This window comes from Lepidothrix coronata, unplaced genomic scaffold (genome assembly GCF_001604755.1).
Source record: "Lepidothrix coronata isolate B3197 unplaced genomic scaffold, Lepidothrix_coronata-1.0 Scaffold57, whole genome shotgun sequence".
NCBI lineage: Eukaryota > Metazoa > Chordata > Aves > Passeriformes > Pipridae > Lepidothrix > Lepidothrix coronata.
Window position 1 is genome coordinate 474,330 of NW_016690237.1, and position 19,741 is coordinate 494,070.

Consider the following 19,741-nt stretch of genomic DNA (forward strand, 5'->3'; position numbering starts at 1 on the left):
ATCCTCCTGCAGCATAATGACCTTTCAGAGCTGGCAATCAAACCCACTACCTCCTTTTTTATTTTTTAAATCCACTAAGACAGACTTATCTCTCCTGCACCTGGAGAAGTTTTCTAGCTTGTTTTCAACTTCTCTTTCAACTTATTTCATTATAAATGCTCTTTATTCTATCATGCCACATACTCTTCTTGATGAATGACTACACAATCCTCTATTCTTTCACAGTCATGACTCACCAAAATAATCCTAGCAATTACCTCCTCCATAATCTCATCCCTTATATATTCTAGATGTAATTTGTATCCTTCTGGAACTTTGCTAAATTAACCTAAAATATATATTTTATAACAGTCTCAGGTGGAGAGAGGAAAGAACTCGAGTGTACAGGAAAAAACCCCAGCCAGTCTAGAAAAACAGGGTGTTTAACAGCATCACTAATGCAAACAAAAGTAAGTGCCTGGCTTTTCACAGGCTCTGGCTTCACATGTGGACAGGTCAAGATTCCACAGCTGCACAATACTGATGAAATTTAAGTGTCCACAGTAACTGGTGGAAAAATGTATCTGTTTTGAGAATCATCAAATTGTTAAAGTTGGAAAAGACCATTAAGATCATTAAGTCCAACTGTCAACGCAGCACCATCACAATGTTCACCATTAAACCATGTCCTCAAGTGCCATATCCACATGTTTTTTTGAACACTTCCAGAGGTGGTGACTCCACTACTTCCCTGGGCAGTCTGTTCCAATGTTTTACAACCCTTTTTGTGAAAAAGTTTTCCTAATATCTAATCTAAACTTCCCCTGGTGCACCTTGAGGCCATTTCCTCTTGCCCTTTGTATATAACTGAGGATGTTCCTTCAGTGCTGCTAGCATTATCACTACCAAAAAGACATTAAACCCCCCCAAAGCCAAGGTTTGGTAAATGACGTTTTTCTGAGGAACACCAAAATTTTGATTATTAATTTGTCCCTAACACATATATCATATCATATCATATCATATCATATCATACACTGACTACAGAGTCAATTAAAACAACTAAATATATTAACTGTGTATGATTTATTCTCTGTCAGGTCATACAATTCCTTTTGGAAAATAAATAATTCTTATCAGTTTCATTACATTTCCTACTTGCAAATATAAGTAGCTAATGCTGAGATACCACTCACAGGCTGGTCCACGCCATCCAAGAGAAAATTCAATAAATTGTTCAATGTATGGACTTTCTCTTGTAGTATTCTGGGATTACCCAGATATCCCATCCTCAATTCAGGATTAACAGATTTGTGTAACTCTATTTTAGATAGCGTCTGAGGCAAAGAGGCTAGAACTCATATCAGGTAATGGTACATCTTGCTTCTTTTACATACCAAAAGGACCAGGACTAGTCTATCCCATCTAATTTGAATTCCTGAATTCTAATTCAAAGCAGGCTCCCTCCCTCGGCAGTGAAGGAACACAAGACTCTAACTGCCCTCTAGTGTGCTTAAGAGCCTATTTCTCTCCACTGACCACTGACAGTAGTGTAGGGCAGCAACATTTGTAACCCAGGCATCTAAAATAAGGTGAGATAAACTTAGGCCAGAATCATACACCAATACTGTGACAGAAATAGGCATTGAAACCTGGTTATTGAAGCAATAGCAATGGTTTCCTCAAATGGTTTCTAAAAAAAACTTAGACAGTTTAAATAAGAAAAAAACCAACCAAACCAATCCAAAACCCTACAGTCAAAAAGCTCTAGTTACCTACCTTATATTTTTGTGATTTCCCCAGTACATTTGCCAATGAAAACATAAGGGAATGATCATTAGGTATTAATTCCAGGGCCTCTCTTCCAACTGCTTCTGCTTGAGCTAGATTGCCTGGGAGACCAGGTAGGGGAAAAAGAGAAGGCATGTTTTAACACAGCCTTATTAGTTGTTTTTCATGCTGAAGCGTGCATATTTTACGAAAAGCTGATTGCATGAGTTTTTAAAGAAAGCCAGGTGTCACACACACACAAATGTAAAATTCATCAGACTAAGACAATAGAAAGTCTTTATTTTATTTTCAACAGATAACACCTTCAGAAGAACAACAAAGCACAAAGATTAAAAAGTTCTGAAATTTGGTCTATAGTATAAACGTGCTGGCACAATGATGGTATTTCAAGTAAGGATCAGAAATTCAATTTATATGCTGGACTTCAAGTGATGCTTTAAAACCACTGAGCCAGAAGGTATTCTTCTATTATTAGAGAATGTCTGGGTAGCCAAAGAAGAGGTAGAGTTCCTTTAAGATATATACAGATAAAGCTTTAAGTTTTGCTAGACACTGAATTATTCATTAAAATATCAGAATAGGCTTTTACCTGTGTTATCAAGCAATATTATCATATTGTTCCAAGCCAAACTATGCTCTGGTTTCAGGACAGTAGCATTCCTCCATGCATTCAATGCATCTATATGGCGATTCAAATCTGCATACTAAAATGAAAGAAAAACTCAGCAATTTTGCTATGGTATGCTTTACTTTCCTGTCATGCACTAAAAAAACTACAGAGCTGTTAATGTCTCATTCCATTTTACTAGGACTTGTTTTTATAGATAAAAATAGAAAAGTAAAAAGAATACTATGGTAGTATGGAAGATAAGAGTGATATATACTAATTTTCCTCTGCTTATGTCTGGGAACGAGGCTTGTCTTTAAATACGCATGTACCAATAGGATAGGGAAAAAAATCAGCATAAAATTTAGAAATCTACACAAGAGGATTAGTAAATATTTAATATAAATATTTCCAAAAATCAGATTTGAATTTTTCAGCATAGTTCTACTACCAAACAAGACACTAATGAATGCAAAACAGTCTAATATTAGGAAATATATTAAAAAAAAAAACCCAAAAAGGCACCAAAATCTGTATTTTTGTTTACACCTCTTTATATGAAAAAGTAGGACTACCAAAGGCTGTATGGAAGGAAGTATACCAGGAAAGCAATAGGAAAAGCTACTAAAAGTGTGAAATCATCCTGTAATACAATACAAGCAAACTGGAATAACAGCTTTTAACAGTACAGCAGAATTATATAAATATATATATACATATATATATATACACATACACACAGAGAGATGCACAGATTCCAGTCATAGCTATCATTTATTCAAAAGCACTTACCAACCGCCCTAAATTGTAGTAACAGTCTGGATATTTTTTCCTGTGTTTAATTGCTGTCCAGTAGCTTTGCTCTGCCTCTTCAAATCTTCTTAAACTGTTCTGTACTATTCCTAGATTCATCCATGCAGCAGCAAAATCAGGTCTGAGCAAATTGGGAAAACACACCAAGAGAGAGAACAATTAACCATTTGAAACACAGGATCCTATTGTATTATTTTGGCTCAGTTGGTGCAAAACACTGCTTAGCATTGTTCTAAACATACTGTATTTGTACAGCTAAGGACAGCAACTCCTCTGCTTCGTGGAGCTCATTTCTTTCTTTCAGAATATTTCCAAGGTTGTTCATGGCATGTACGTATTTCGGATTCAACCTAAAATTTAAAATTTAAGAGATGATTATTATGTATGGGGCATGTATTAATATATGCAAATTGCTAGCTCTGCAATGCTGCAGAACACGAAAATGAATACCTAAGCATTTTCTTCATGTTAAACATGAAAGTAGTTTTAGGACAGATCATTAAAGCAGTAAAATTCCTAATACCTTACAGCTTCTCTGTAGTATTTGATTGCAGCACTTTGATTTCCTTTGTCAGCCAGGTTTTTGCCAACATTGTAGTGCACCTGAAAACACAGATGGACATTCTACCAGATGCCATACAGTCAGATATTTTGTGGAGCCAAGCAGCTAAAAATTCCTTCTCCAAATAGAAACAGTCAGCACTTGCGTCATTCAATGCTGGCTTTTGGTGCAGGTTGATACTTAAGACTGGACAATGCATACAAGGAAGACAGTAAGACAAAATCTGAGGAATAAAGTAATAAATCTGCTTGCCTGTTACAGCCATTAAGAAAGATTATTCACTTCCTGGTTTTATAAATGAGGTCATCACACTTCCTACAAGATACTTTGTATGGAGACCTCCTGCTCTTAATTTCATTTATTTGTCAGGTAAGTAAGAGAAGGTCTGACTCAAATCAAATCCATCATAGCAGAAGAAACAGAAATGTAAGTGTTGATTACACTTTGCTTTCATTATAGCATAAACTAGAAGAAACTCAACATTCACAGAAAAACTAAGTTCCATATTTCAAAAACAAACAAAAAATAACAGACACAATAATTGTCTTAGGATAAAAATGTATCAAAGACCATTTCTGAAATTATGTGTGCAGCAATATGTTGAAGACCTTGTCTGTTAAAAGACTGAAGGAATGATCTAGAGCTTTCAGGCTGCAAGGAAGAAGATCTGAACTTACAGCAAGGTCTAGATAGGAATAAATAAATTTCAGGACAAATCTGAGTTGGAAGACATCTCAAATCCTACCTCAAGACAAATCTTCTTAATTATCTGGTTGAAAAGCACTGTGAGTACTAATTCCTGAAAAGAGATTTCTCAGCAACTAGATCAGGACTCATTTAGATTGACTACCTTACTATTTGAAATCAAACTGTATATACTTCATTTAAAACAAACACACATTTCAATTTCTTCCACACTTTGAAAAATCTAATTTAAATCTTTTCAAAAATACTATGCAGGAATAACTTCAGATTGAAGTCCAAAAAGATAGGTTTGTAATGCATTTAGATAGTTCTGGGGGCCCCCCGGTGGTCTAGTGGTTAGGATGCAGCACTCTCACCGCTGCGGCCTGGGTTTGATTCCCGGTCAGGGGACCTCCCTGGGCAGATGGAGCTCGTCAGCCCTGTAAGGCCATCCATCTAAGAGAAGGTCACTCTAAACAAACCTACATCCTGAGGACCTTGCTGCCACCGTCCAAGCTTGCTCGGCCCCGGCAGATGAACCTTAGGATTAAAGGGTGGGCTCAGTTCAGTGCACACTGGGTCTCACCTAAAAAATCCACTGTGCAGGCATGAAGGGTAAAGACCTTTCCTAAATCTTCGTTCGTGAAGACTGGCCATGATGATGATGATGATGAGATAGTTCTAATTCACCTTCTACACTCAAAGAAAGGATTTTATCTGATGTGTCCATCAACTGAAAAATCCTGATAGCAGTTGGCACAGTATCTGGGACCTACTGATCCAGCACACACAATTATGTTTGAACCTAGTTGGTATGCTATTTAATTGTTGAATTTCATCTCTATATGATTGTGACTCTGCAGTAACATACCATCAACAAATAAAGTTAAGAACATTTTCCACGCTTTTTCGAATGGGCGAGAAAGTATTTTCACTGGTTTTACGGACAGCAAAGATGTTAAAAAGCTTACTAAGCATACACAGAGGCAGCTCCTCACACTGTAGGATATAAAATAGCACACAAATTCAGCATCCCATAAAAGCAGTTCTAGCACAGCTTCCAAGAAAAAAAAATCCTGGTAAATTCATAAAAATATGACAAGGCCTATGGCAAAGAAGCAACAGAATGGTACATTTATATCAAGACATAACCAAACATAAAGATCAGTTGACGGTGTGAAACAACCCAAAAAGATGGAATAGCATTTTCCCAGGAGTCATTAAAGTAAAATGAAGTACCCTGAAAGATGTTTCTTAGGACTGAATTCTATTTGTATATCTCTTCCACAAATTTTTCAGAACACCATAACATTCTTAGCAAACTGGATTGCTCTGATTATCTATGCTGAAGTTTACATATTCAAACTTTATCCAGATAAAAGATACATTGTGGCAAAACAGAAGAAATAATTAAGGATTTAACTGAATAATGCGTATTAGCCCATAAAGTACCTGACTTTACACTTCAATATCAGCAAACAAAATTACATTTAACTTGATTCAATTTCTTTCTTTAAGAAGCTTTATAAAAGTTAATTTTTTAAACACATTTTGCAAAAGTCATAAGCATTACTGAAGAAAGAAATTTGACTGAAAACCAGGGACAGAGCAGATGAGAAAAATCTTGGTATACACCAACCCCTGAGAGTCTTTCACATGTAAACTGTCTCATGTTAGGAAACAGCATTTCACTTTCTGATTCTATTTTTCTCATTTTTTTTTTAAACACGACATGTCTTAATACCCATTTTTATCTCAAAAGTAGTAGCAGCAAGAATATTTTTCTCATGTAAAAAGAATTGTGCAGTCTGCAGAAACATGAGAGATATCAATTCTCTTAAGTCAAAACATCAAATGAAATATTAAACACATATGTATGTTTGTGAACTGAACTAAAAAGACTATTAAAACTGATACCACAACTATTTAAATAAACTACTAGCATTTTCAATGGTGTATTTCTTTTGTCCTCAGCTTCTGCGTGAAAGGAAATGATGTTTCTATACAATACCCCTGAAAATGAAGAGCTCCTTGTTGTATATAAGTTTTCTAATTTCCCTTCAAGAGAAATGGTAGCTTTAGTTCCTCTTAAAGAAGGGAAGAGAAGAAAAACTAAACCAAACACAAAAAAAGCTCCCCAGCCTACCATAAATATTCAATAACAAACCCAGTTCTACAATGGATTATAAATATGCAGTAACATGCCGCTCTTATGAACAGAGTCAGCAAAGGGTTTCCAGGCACACACAGTCATTTGAGAGGTGCATGTGACTTCTGCCATACAGCTGTGTCTTTCACTTCACTGGCCATGACAGAGAGATTCCAAGATCAGCCTTTAGCTCCCCCAAACCAGGCCTGCAATAACTACCTGCCGTCTGCTAAGCACAAGACTGTAACTCTCCTTTACTTCTCCTATGACCTCTCCCTGCACAACAAGGCGACACAAGTGCTTTGTGGGAAGCACTTGGGGTGGGAAGAATTTGGTCTTCAAAAATGAGGGGCCAGTGAGTTTTTTTAAATTTCATCTCTAGAGGTGTGGTTCTTCTGCCTCTGACAGATATTGTGCATGCCAGCCTGGAAGGGAGGATTTTCCTTTCCTGGTTAAACATTTAAGAGCAGGCATAGCAATTCATTATTAAATGATTAAATATTAACTGGAAATGACGTATTACATTATACCCAGATGCTTCTTTATCAATCTTAAACAGGCAATTACTTTACAGTAATAGCCCTAAAAGGAGCATTTCTCAGGGATGCATAACAAAGGTATTCTCTGAAATCAGGCCAATCAGGTAAAAGTACCCTAGGGTAGAACCTACTTGATCTCAACAGACAGGTGTTGTTTAAGTTAACATAACCACAGCACCATAGCCCAGCCAAAGAATTGGCTCTCTGTATTTGTCTGTTTGCAATACCTCAATCAGCCTAAGAAGCCAGTACAAAAAAGAAAAATCACTCTATATTATTCTATGTTAGATAAACATAGTACTTGAACACTTATTTAAATGCTTAAATGTGTACACACATTTAAATGAGGAGGAGAGAGAAAAATTATATTTTCCTGTACAAAAATAAAATTACTGTCAAACTGATTTTTTGGTTTTGTTTTTATTCAAAGCAGCTTAGGAGGAAATCAAAATGTAAAATCATCTTCTGGGAGGTACATGCCCTCAGCTGGAGCACTGCTATTATCACCAGTTTTATTCTCTCAACCTAGGTGCTTGTAATCACCTTTTCAGCAAATATGAACATTTGCTGAGGATGGAAACAAAGCACAGATGTCAAAATTTCTCCAGAAACATGCAAATGCTTCTGTTCAATGCCAGCTTCTGCCATCACTCTTCTCTTTCTTCTACTGAAATTGTATTTTCCAAATAATAATAAAGCTTTTTGATATTGACATCTTGTTTGTGCAGCTAATGTTGTCTAAAGGTTCTTCTGCATGACTGTGCTTGTATACACAAAAATTGATATCTAAAATGGTGGCAAAACACTGCAAATAGCCCCTATAAACACAGCCCAGAGCACTGAAGTTAAATTCCTCAAAAGAGGAATGTTTTGATATATAGCATTGAAAAAAAAATCTCAATATCCAAAGGAAATGCCCTCTAGATCAGCTTCCTTAAGGAACAAAGATCAGATCCTTAGACAGCACTAAATCTTGTTCTGTAACAAAGAGGTTTTCCAAGACGTTTTAAGAAAGTATAGGAAGCAATCTCACAAATGCTTACTGCACTATTTCGGTATTAGTATAGCCAGTCTCTTGTATCTCTAGTAATTGCCATTTGCATAAAGCATCAAGTGCAAAGTTACTTATCCTAGTATTTCAAGGCAGACGGTTAATAACCTTCTGTTGGGAGTATTGTAATTTTTTTGCTTATTATTGCTGAAAAGTTGCTACTGAAATGGCTTTCCAAAAATTATGTTTATTATTTTCTCTCTTTTAAAGAAAAGCCAGTAGCAAGGAGAATGTAGATGTTACATACAAAATAACAACAATTTACAATCATTTACATTCAGTTATCTCAAATCTAGGAAAAGAAAAATGGTGGCTATATGTTCTATTTATCAGGACTTCCTTTATCCTGAGTGGAAAGAAACACACAGATCTAGGATGCAGTCCTGGCTTATGTCAGTCATTTAGTCCAAGGTGATGAACCATATGCTAAAAGGAACAGTTTCTTCTCCTCAGTTATAAAGCGAGCCTGACTGACTCACTCAGATGTAGATGTCCAAAGCTAAGGAGATAAAATCCAAGCCAGTAGTCTGATATGGTGAAACAGTACTTATGCTTTTATCACAGTTTGTAACTAGATATTTCAGTGCTTCAACAAAGCACTCCAGGATGAACTCACAACATAATGACATCAAATGAAAAGATGCCAAATTGGATCCAGTGAGCCTTTTATGTCTGTAGTGCTGAAATACCCTATATTTATAAACTGCCTGTAACATATAATCAAATATCAGGAGAAAACAGCCTCTCTAACTGTTCACAAAATTTGCTTTAGCAAAAACAATACAGACCTGGTTCTAACTCACACCAGTGTGCATCATCACTGAGCTCCAGGAATTAAATCAATCTATACAGTATGAAAAAACATGAAAGGAGGAAGTGGAATCAATATACAGGCCCCTTCTGTTCAGCTAAGGAAAACAGTACCAAATATATTCAAAAAGTATACTGTTTCAGTTAAATGACCTTTGAAACCAACCTAAGTGCAGGGCTATGCAAGTTCAAATGTGTGATGTGCTCCTGGACATGTTTAGCCAAGATCGGTAACATACTTCTTTCTCTCTCTTAAAATACCACAAGCAAGCAACTAATCTATACATTTATATCTATATTTAAATATCTTAAATAAGTAACATTTAAAAAAAAATTAAAATATTCAAAACATTAAAAAATCTGTATTGTGTCAAAATCTTTGTGATTTCATTACAGTACCTGATTATTTCCTATAATTTTTTAAATCACTGGGCAACATTTATTAAAGTTGATCCTAAATTTCATCTCTTGAGCCAAGGGCATCATCACTCAAGGTAGCAGATTCACTCACTACTATGCCAGACAATCTCTTTTAAGGCCGTTTCCTCATGTCTATCTAAAGATATGTTTAATGAAGATGAGTCTTGAAATTAGAGAAGGCAGTGCTGTTATTACTTGTTATTTAGAATTAGGGTAAGTTTGCTCTATGCTTCTCACACAGACAATTTGGAATTGAAAAGAGCTGTACCACAAAACTAGCTTTTGTTGCTAGTTAGAAGTTGAGATTTTGAAACCCCGCTACACAATAGAAAGTAAAGCATGACCACATTACACATATTAAATATGTTCCAAGAACAACAAGAAAAAGCTATTATATATGTTCCATTCTTTGGTCTTCACCAGCCTCCCACTGAAATAAATGGGTCACTGAAAGAAAGTCCTGTGGAGTAATTTTTAAAGGAAGCCTGCAATTTCGAAGACAACAACAGAAGATGAGAACAGAACCTAGTTCCAATTTTTACATTTACCTTTGTCAAAATTGAATAAATACAGCTGAGGCCATAAAGAAAACAAGAGATTGGCTTTCACACATGTACTCTCTAATATTCTTGCCTCGGAAAGTTCCCTAGTACTGTGATTTCAAAGTTACTCCTTCAGTGAAATTGGAATGTGAGCCTACAAACACATCACCACGCTTACCATTTGCACGAGCTGTCACCAGCAGAAATACAGCTCAGGCATGTCTACAGAGCCCAATGTTGACAAACACAAGCTCATTTTCCCTGTACATTCATTGGCTTTAAACCAGCTGCATTAGTTCAGTAGCTTGCACACAGCTTATCGACTCAAGCACAGTACTGTGGGAGCACAGCTACACAGCTTCCCAGCCAGACATGGCTTGAGTCCAAGGAGCTTGGAGCACAGGCAAAGAGTACAGATCTGTCTAAAGCACTCTTACCATGGCAGATGGATGGAGTTACACACAAAGAAAACAGATTGCATTTGCTCCATTTATAGTATGTGCTTGTCATCCAGAAGACAAGATATACTGAGGTCATCATTAAAAAGAAGATGGTTGCCTACCACTGCCACACAATAAAATACAATAGCTCTTTTCCTATGTATTAAAATCTGAGATTACTGAAAGACACCACCATGTTGTAAATATTGGCCATAAATGTTTTTTACAGCTCACTGTTGCATATTTGTATTCCAGTAAATGCTACATTTATCATTCTGTTTGCAAAGTTGAGCATTCACAGGTTCCTTTTTAAAGTCTGTGTCTTGATCTGTATTGTCTAGATACCAGTTTAGATTACAGAAATCTAATCTTTTAACATCAATGTATTTTTATTGACAAGCTACACATTCCCATTCCCAGGTTCTTCATAGAGAGCATCTGCTAAAATTCAGACAGCATCGGGGCTGTGGTACGCTCCAGCAGATCACACTCCTGGCTGCCAAAGGACTGCTGTGGGGGTCACCTCTGTTTCCAGGCTGGATTCAGTCTCCAATGCCGAACACTGCTGTTCAGCTCAGTGAAACATCCTGTCCAGTCCCACTATCTTACTTGTTCCCTCCCTAAGCCTTGTAGGGAAAAATGCAGTTTTCCTCAGTGCCCATGTCTGAAGACTCTAGCCCATTCAGCCACTTTAAAAGAGCAGAAGTGGGAGCAAAGATTTTACCCCCACATCCTGTGATTACACTGGTGAGATGGTGCTTTGTCCCGTAGCTGTGCTGGCTTTATATACCACTGGAAGGTACACAAAAAAGATTCTAAAAACAGCATAGGCATTATTCAGTTGAATACATTGCTACAACTTACTTAGCTTTTTTTTGACGTTTTTGTTGCAATAACTTGCAATTATATGCAAAATTCTTTTACGTAGGTTTTATTAGCAGTAGATCCAATTTAACTGGATGCCTTTCCTGAAGTGCATTCTCCCTCCTCCCTCACCTCCCCACTCCCACCCCCAGGTTCTGAATTACAATATTGTAATTTGCACTGTCTGGTTTTTTGAGTATGCTACCACTGTAATTTAGGTGTCTGACACGTCAATATCACTCTTGCACCAAGCAAGACTGTGAATAACACTGTAGCACAATATATTAACTATGCATAACACCTCCTTGACCCCAAATTTCAAAACACTTAAAAAAAAAAGAAAAACAAAATGTTAGAAGTCCACGAGTGACTTACTTTAGCATTCAGAGGGCACACAGACAGTGCACTCCTAAAAAGCTGTTCTTCTGATCTCCACTGACTGCTGCGGAATGTGCAGCGCATAACATTTATCAACAAGATTCCAAGTACTGCCACAGCAAGAATTTTCTTAAGGAAAGAGAGGAAAGTTAAAAAACAAATCTTCCAACTGAAGCACTTCATAATCAACTTTACTGATTGTTTTGATGGTACCTTTTTCTTGGCTTGCTTACTCAAGAGACTAAATCCATATGTAAAGAGAATACAATATCCAATACTGGGGAGGTAGATTACTCTCTCTGCAATAACAAATCCCACTCGGAAGAACAGATTACTTGCAGGAAGAAAAGGGATAATAAGAAATCCAAGTCCCAGTGTAAGGATTCTGCAAACAAGAAACAGATTCCCAAATTAAACACAAATCTTAACAAAAGATTTCCTTTCTTTTAACAAAAGATACCTTTTCTACTTAACAAATAAACTTTATTTAAACATTGTAGAAGGATGTGCACATGGAACAGGGCATTCAAGCACGGACTTCGATAGCTACTAACAAGATCAGATTAAATTTCAGTGAGGTTTTGACATTTCATTCCATCAGGCACTTTTAAAATTGTTGCTGTAATTTCTAGAAAAGCAATATTCATGCTTCCGGGCCAGAAAATAGCCCCATTACACATTATTTACATAACTCCTATTTAAAATACACAAGCAGAAAAAGTAATGGTAAAAGCTACCTGTCTATTTTTGGAACTAGTAAGACGGTAATGGAAAAAAACATACATCACTATTAAAAAAGAAACCTAGGTGTGCATCCAATTGAGAGACCAGTTTCTTTCCTAACAAACACATCAATAGTAGAAACCATTGTGGTTAACCACTTGAAAGTTAGCAATCTATAGTCTTTCTACCAGTCAGCAGAGACACACACTTTTTGAGGGCAGTTTGTCTTCCTTGTTTTAGGTATCGAAGTTAGCACAGCAGGTAACTCTTTATGGACTGTAGAGAGCTCTGACAAATGAGACTAAGTACCTCACTTTTACAGACCTGACAAAAGGGAATAAGAACTTCAGGTCTGGGTCAGGTATTTCTTACAAAGGCCACAGGCATGATAATTTTCTATTCTAATTTATTACAAGCAAATCTCTACACTGTAATGTAGATGTGCCCTCTTGCTCCTTTCTCATCCTCAAGCATCCTAGGCCTTCACTATACTTTTTGTCTTTACTTTTTACTACAAACTGTTTAGCAATATAGGCTTAGTGAGTGTGTTTTTACTAGCAACTATGACACCACTTTTAGCAAGAATTCCAACCCTCTCCAAAATGATTTATTTGTGCAAATAACTATGGGAATGGCAGAAAGGCAGGCAGGTGGGCTGTTAACATTTGAGGGGATGAGAGGGAATAGATGAAATTACAGAAAACCACAGAAAAGAAAAAGAAAAAAAAATGCATTCTGAACAATAGAATGACTTATGTTGGTGATAAAAGGAAGACTGTGGAAAACGTGGATCCTCTCTGGAAGAAAATGGAAAACCTGGTTACCCAGGACACGGAGGAGGCTGAGGTACAACAACTTTTCTGCCTTGGTCTTCACCAGCAAGTGCTCCAGTGACACCGCTCGAGTTACAGAAGGTAAAGGCAGGGACTGGGAGAATGAAGAACTGCCTGCTGTAGGAAAAGATCAGGTTCGAGAACATCCAAGGAACCTGAAGGTGCACAAGTCCATGGGATAAGATGCATCTGCGGATCCTGAGGGAACTGTTGGATGAAGTTGCTAAGGTGGTGCTAAGCCCCTAGCCATCACATTTGAGGAGTCATGACGGTCTGGTGAAGTTCCCACTAACTAGAAAAGGGGAAACGTAATCCCCATTTTTTTAAAAAAAGGAAAAATGCAGAGATGGGAAACTACAGGTCAGTAGATCGCCTCTGTGCCTGGCAAGATCATGGAACAGATCCTCCTGGAAACTATGCTAAGGCACATGGAAAATAAGGAGGTGATAGGTGAAAGCCAGTCTGGCTTCACTAAGGACAAATTGTGCCCAACAAATTTTGTGGCTTTCTACAATGGGGTTACAGCACTGGTGGATAAGGGAAGAGCAACTGGTGTCATCTACCTGGACTCTTGCACAGCATTTGACACTTCCGCATGGCATCCTTGTCTCTAAATTGGACAGACACGGATTTGATGGATGGACCACTTGGTGAATAAGGAATTGGATGGATGGTCGGACTCAAAGAGTTGCAGTCAGTGGCTCAATATCCAAGTGAAGCCAGGGACAAGTAGAGTTCCTCAGGGGTTGGTATTTTTATCAATGCTGTTTACCATCTTTGTTGGTGACATGGACAGCGGGATAGAGTGCACCCTTCAGCAAGTTTGCAGGTGACACCAAGCTGTGTGTGCAGGACACACTGGAGGGAACGGATGCCATCCAGAGGGACCTTGACAAGTAGGCTAGTCCAAACCTCATGAAGTTCATGAAGTCCAAGTGCAAGGTCCTGCACCTGGGTCAGGGCAATCCCAAGCACAAAGACAGGCTGGATAGAAAACGGATTGAGAGTAGTCCTGAGAAGAACAACTTTGGGGTGTTGGTTGATGAGAGGCTGAAGGCAACCCAGCAATGTGTACTTGTAGCCTACAAGCCAATCATATTCTGGTCTGTATCAAAAGCAGCAGGACCAGTTGGTTGAGGGAGGTGATTCTGCCCCTCTACTCGCTCTTGTGAAACCCCACCTGGAGTGCTGCATTCAGCTCTGGGGTCCCCCAGATAAGGAGGACATGGACCTGTTAGAGTGAATACAGAAGAGAGCCACAGAGATGATCAGAGGGCTGGAGCACCTCTCCTATGAGGACAAGCTGAGAGAGTTGGAGCTGTTTATCCTGGAGAAGAGAAGGTTCCAGGGAGACATTCTAGCAGCCTTTCAGCATCTAACGGGGGCTAAAAGAGAGCTGGAGAGGGACTTTTCAAAAGGACATGTAGTGTTAGGACAAGGGCTGATGGCTTTAAGCTGGAAGAGAGTAGGTTTAGATTAGATCTAAGGAAGTTCTTCACTGTGAGGGCGATGGGGCACTGGAACAGGTTGCCCAGAGAGGTTGTGGATGCCCCATCCCTGGAAGTGTTTAACATCAGGATGGATGGGGCTTTGAGAAGCCTGATCTCATGGAAGGTGTCCCTGCCCATGGCAGGGGGACTGGAGCTATCTGATCTTTAAGGTCCCTTACAACTCAAACCATTCTATGATTGAGAAGTTGAAAATTTTTGAAGAACTGAAAGGCGCATCTCCTCTCTCATTATTAGGAGAAGATTAAAGGAAATGATGACTTGTAAGAAGTAAGGGTTAACAACATACATAATTTCCTACTGTGTTTTGAGCACATATTACCTTTTACCACCTACAGTGTTAAGGATCTCAAAATACCATTTCAGGAGAAAAAATAGAGCAGCCATCCATGCCTCCTCCTCCAACTCCGTTTCCCACTAGTCGGTATACAGTGATGGGCCCAAATTGGGATAAAACTGTAATGACAGCTATAAATATTTATCTGAACTGCATTTGCTAGACACTGGTTCCACTGAATTGTTAAAATTATCACTAGTGGATTTAACAAAATAATACTGTACTCAAGTTGGCCAGGCATTTAAAATTCATCACTGTCTCTTACCTTCTCTTATGGCTGTCTTCTGAGCACAGAGCTTGGCATATCAGACCAATTAGGCAGAACCAAAGTGCTGCTAGTGCAATTATCCTCCAGTCGCTGACGGATTTAATGAGGGGTATGCAGCCCATTGACCAATCAAAACATAGCCACCAGGGACACAACAGCAACCATGCATTCAGCGAATAGTAGTAATTATAGTTTATAGCCTGTCAGTCAAAAAGAAAACAAACATTTACTTGATACTAAACTTGGGGGGGAAGGGCAACTTTAGTCCTTCTCTATTCTCTCATTTCCCTTTTCACAAAACATATCTTATACAATAAAGAGGCCATAAATACTGTTACACTACAACTATTTACATATAGATTTCCTTTACAGCTGTGAAATTAATTTTTTTTTAAACATAGCTAGGTGGCTCTCTTGTTCAGAGCAGGGAAATGCAATTCTGTGCTGCCCAGCCAATATCCACGTGTAAAAAGAATCTCCCACAGGAGAAAACGTCAAAAAAGACATCACCCACTGTCTTCACCCTTCATTCTCCATCTTCAGAAAGAGCCTTAATGCCATCAGAGGTATATAGCCAAGACATACTCTAAATACATCAGACTAGAACTTAATGCTATTTTCTTCAAGTGCAAAAGAATGGATGAAAACTTAAGCACAGTATGTGGAAAAGGGATGAAAATCAGCAAAACCTAACTTCTTGCATGCATAGCAAAAGTAGTGAGTAAATGGAAAAGTACATCAATGTGTACAGTGCATGCTAAATTGAATGCAAAGAATATGAAAGGTATACTAAAAAATTGCAGAAAAGTATATTAAAAAAATTGCAGAAAATCATCACAGGAGCACAAGTGAAGGTGACTTATCGCACATCTTGAAACTTAAAGATTGCCTACTTTATTGTTTCTTTGAAGAACAGAAAACTCAATTTGATGACAAAGACAAATGTTCTGAGCTGGCCAGAAAAAAAGCAACTTCATAACTTACTCTCACAAACAGACTGTCTGCAAATGAAGCTGGGTTGTCTACTTCAGTGAAAGCCGGTGGCCCTGTGCCCATAATCCTCCAGCGTATATAAAGTATACTGGCCCCTCCAGACATCAGGAGAGTTATCCTGAAAAGTAGCCCCTTCCTTAACTGCCCAGCATTCTATATGAAAGAAAGAAAAAAACCACCTCATATAGAAACATTATTTGTTCTCTTACCCACTACATTCACATCCTTTTTAACTCTATCTCAGAAAGAAGATGCCATCCCTGTGCATTTTTGCTATTACAGTTGACATTTTTATTGCAAAATATTTTTTGCAAACATTTTAATTTCCTTCCCAATCAAGAAAAAAACTTCTCTGTTCAAGAAGTCTCTCCTCTACAAATCCTCAGTAAGTCTATAGCTAATGTAATTTTATGTGGCAATTTCTGAGAGGGAATTTGTGCAGAATACAGCCTTTAGTACACAGCCTATTAAATTCATCTATCTTTTCTTTCTCAAATGGAGAGTGGTTACTCTGTGAACTTTGTTTTAAATAGCTATATCCAGTTGACTGCTTGTCACAGAAAGTTCTTCTGCACTTAGGTTTCTTCAGAGGCAAAATGCATACACCAAGAAAACCGCATAGTTAAAAACTGGGAGGAATTAGAAACTTAATTAAAATTTTCACAACCAAAAACAATTAAAAAGCTAATGCCAGACGGGTGCTCAAATCATTTAGTTCAAGGTAAAATTACCCAAGATCAAACAAGAAAATTGTATTTGATCTACATTACATTAACTCAGTTGATTTAGATCGCACTTTGTAATACACGCTTTAGGATCTAAACAAGGCAATTCACGTTAAACATCGAGAAGTGATGGCATAGAAGCGAAATTTGACAGACTTTTACATTTTTTCCTCTGTGAAGTATAACACATATAATTTTTGTAAATGGAATGAAAACCACTGTACACTGTAGAGGTTCTTCAAGCTTCACCAGTAGACACTGGAAACAGAATCATAAGTAAGTATAATGGTATCCCGCCACAGCTGTAAGATGCAAATCCAAGCTTTTAACACCCTACCTAGGTAGCGAATGGTAACTCACATGGGAAGTTAAGGACATAGCTTCTCTCTGACCCCCTATATTACAGTGCTGTACAGCTGCCTCAGAACTCTCTGAAACATGATGGCTGAAGTTATTTTATGCAGCCTCAACAAATCATCAGAGAAGCAGAAGATGGAAGATGGAGTGCTTCTCTGAAATGAGAGATCATTTGGTACACTCCTCTTTCTTTTCTACTCTGTTTTCTAAAAGTACAAGTAAACTGCGGATTTTAAAAGGAAGAGTTGACTGGAGCCTAAAAAAAACAGTCATGTGATTTCAAGTATTAGCCTTCCTTAATCTGATAGGCTTCCATTCCCTCTTAAACCTGCCCTAATAGTTACATATGATCAGTTCTATGTCCTCGACGGGAGCTGGCAAACTAATTGTTATTACCTCTTATTGGAATATGCTCTTTAGCAAGGACCACCATAGTTTTTTAGGCAATCAATATTAGCTATGTCTGAAGTTAAAAAAAAAAAAAAGGTTGGCTTACTGCACAGACATCCAGCAGTGCCCTGGCTGAAGATATTTATTCTCTAAAGAGATGGAAAAGTTAAATTTAAAAATAATATTCAGATGGATTTTTAGTATTTCTAGTTGAAATACTAGATACTTTCACAGTGTCATCATAAATATTTAGCTGAAAGCCTAAGGATAAACAAGTTGTAATTCTGATTTTACATAAGTTAGCCTTTGTGCTCAAATGATTGCTTCCAACTTGGACATCTCAGTATCCAAAGTCACAACAATGAGGATTTAGGAATGGTTTTCCTCTAAAACGGCCTTTGGAATAAAATTGTGCTATGAAAAAAACCATATAGAGAAAATTTATAACTGCCTTATAACAGATTAACTACACAAAACCTCTTATCCCAGGCTTCATTTCATTTAACAGTACATGCTACTTCTTAAAGGCTGGATTTCACAATTTACACAAAATCTCTTAGTAGGCAGAATTTTGAAAGTGGAAGAAGTGTTTGTATCCTCTTTGATTTAGAGCTAACTGAAATCTGGCATGAAACTGAAACCTGTCTCAACTGAGAAGAAAAAAAAGAATCTGTAAGTAGGAGCATTTAAGATCTGCCTTTCAACAAAACAAAAGAAAAGAATCTTAGATACACTTCCATGATAACAGCAGAACAGGATAGGTAACAGGAGCTAAAATTAATTAATTCTATCAAAAGAAGGAAAAGGCATATTTGATGTTTTCTTCACTAAGACAGAACTGTTTAGAAGTCACAAAACAGAAGCATAACACTTTGAGGTCTTTATGCTTAAAGAATAATCCTCCAAGAAGGTTTGACTCTGACACATTTCCAGAATTACAGAGTGTTTGGGCTGGATGAGTCCTCTAAACATCACCTAGTCCAGCCCCTCTGTCATGGATAGGCATATATTTCTCTAGATCAGTTTGCTCAAAGTCCTGTCCAGTCTGGCCTTGAACACTTCCCGGCATGAGGCATCCATGACTTCTCTGGGTAACCTGTTCCAGTGCCTCACTACCCTCATTGTAAAGAATTTATTCCTGGTCAAACACTACAACACTCCTAAAGAGGTGGTCTCCCTGGTGCCCTCTCTTCTCCAGGTTGAACAAACCCTCTTTTCAGGAGGAGAGGTGCTCCAGCCCTGTCTTCATCTTCATGGCCCTCCTCTGGACTCACTCCAACAGGTCCTAGTCCTTGTGATGCTGGGGGACCTCCAAGCTGGATGCAATACTCCAGGTGGGGTCTCAGCAGAGCGGAGTAGAGTAGAGGGGCAGAATCATCTCCCTTGACCTGCTGGTCATGTCTCTTTTGATGCAGCCCAGGATATGGTTGGCTTTCTGGGCTGCCTGCATACATTGCTCAGTCATATCAAATTTTTCACCCATCAGTATGCCCAAATTCTTCTCTGCAGGGTTGCTTTCAATCCATTCATCCCCCAGTCTGTAGAGATATTGGGGACTGCCCCAACTCAGGTGCGGGACCTTGCACTTGGCCTTCTTGAACTTCATGACGTTCACATAAGTCCACCCCTCTTCAAGCTTACCAAGGTCCCTCTGGATAGCATCACTTCCCTCAACTGCAGCACTGAGCTTGGTGTAATCTGTAAATGTGCTGAGGGTGCATTCAATTCCACTATCTATGTCACTGGTGAAGATATTAAATAAAATTGGTCTCAGTATAGACCCTTGAGGACACCATGCATTACGGTTTCCACTAGACATTGACTGTAATTCTTTGGATGTGGCCATGCAGCCTATTCTTTATCCATCTGACAGTACATCAGTCAAACCCATACCTCTCCGTTTTGGCAACAAAAATGTTATGAGGGACCATATCCAAGGCCTTGCAGAAATCCAGGTAGATGACATCAGCAGCTCTTC

The 19,741-nt window shown here is 38.1% G+C and overlaps 1 protein-coding gene across 6 annotated transcripts in view; it reads right to left on the reverse strand.

Annotated features, from left to right (window-relative positions):
* TMTC4 (transmembrane and tetratricopeptide repeat containing 4) overlaps positions 1–19,741 on the reverse strand; it is a 60,342-nt gene that overhangs the window by 12,646 nt on the left and 27,955 nt on the right. For 5 of the 6 annotated variants that reach the window (XM_017816657.1, XM_017816652.1, XM_017816654.1 and 2 more), the window contains exons 8-16: positions 16,283–16,444; positions 15,296–15,498; positions 11,843–12,014; positions 11,627–11,758; positions 3,714–3,793; positions 3,433–3,540; positions 3,170–3,311; positions 2,360–2,474; positions 1,759–1,871 (exon numbers count right to left, since the gene is read on the reverse strand). In XM_017816657.1, the coding sequence (XP_017672146.1) occupies positions 1,759–1,871; positions 2,360–2,474; positions 3,170–3,311; positions 3,433–3,540; positions 3,714–3,793; positions 11,627–11,758; positions 11,843–12,014; positions 15,296–15,498; positions 16,283–16,444 (1,227 nt within the window). The remainder of the gene's footprint in view (positions 1–1,758; positions 1,872–2,359; positions 2,475–3,169; positions 3,312–3,432; positions 3,541–3,713; positions 3,794–11,626; positions 11,759–11,842; positions 12,015–15,295; positions 15,499–16,282; positions 16,445–19,741) is intronic. The other variant, XM_017816653.1, reaches the window with a different exon arrangement.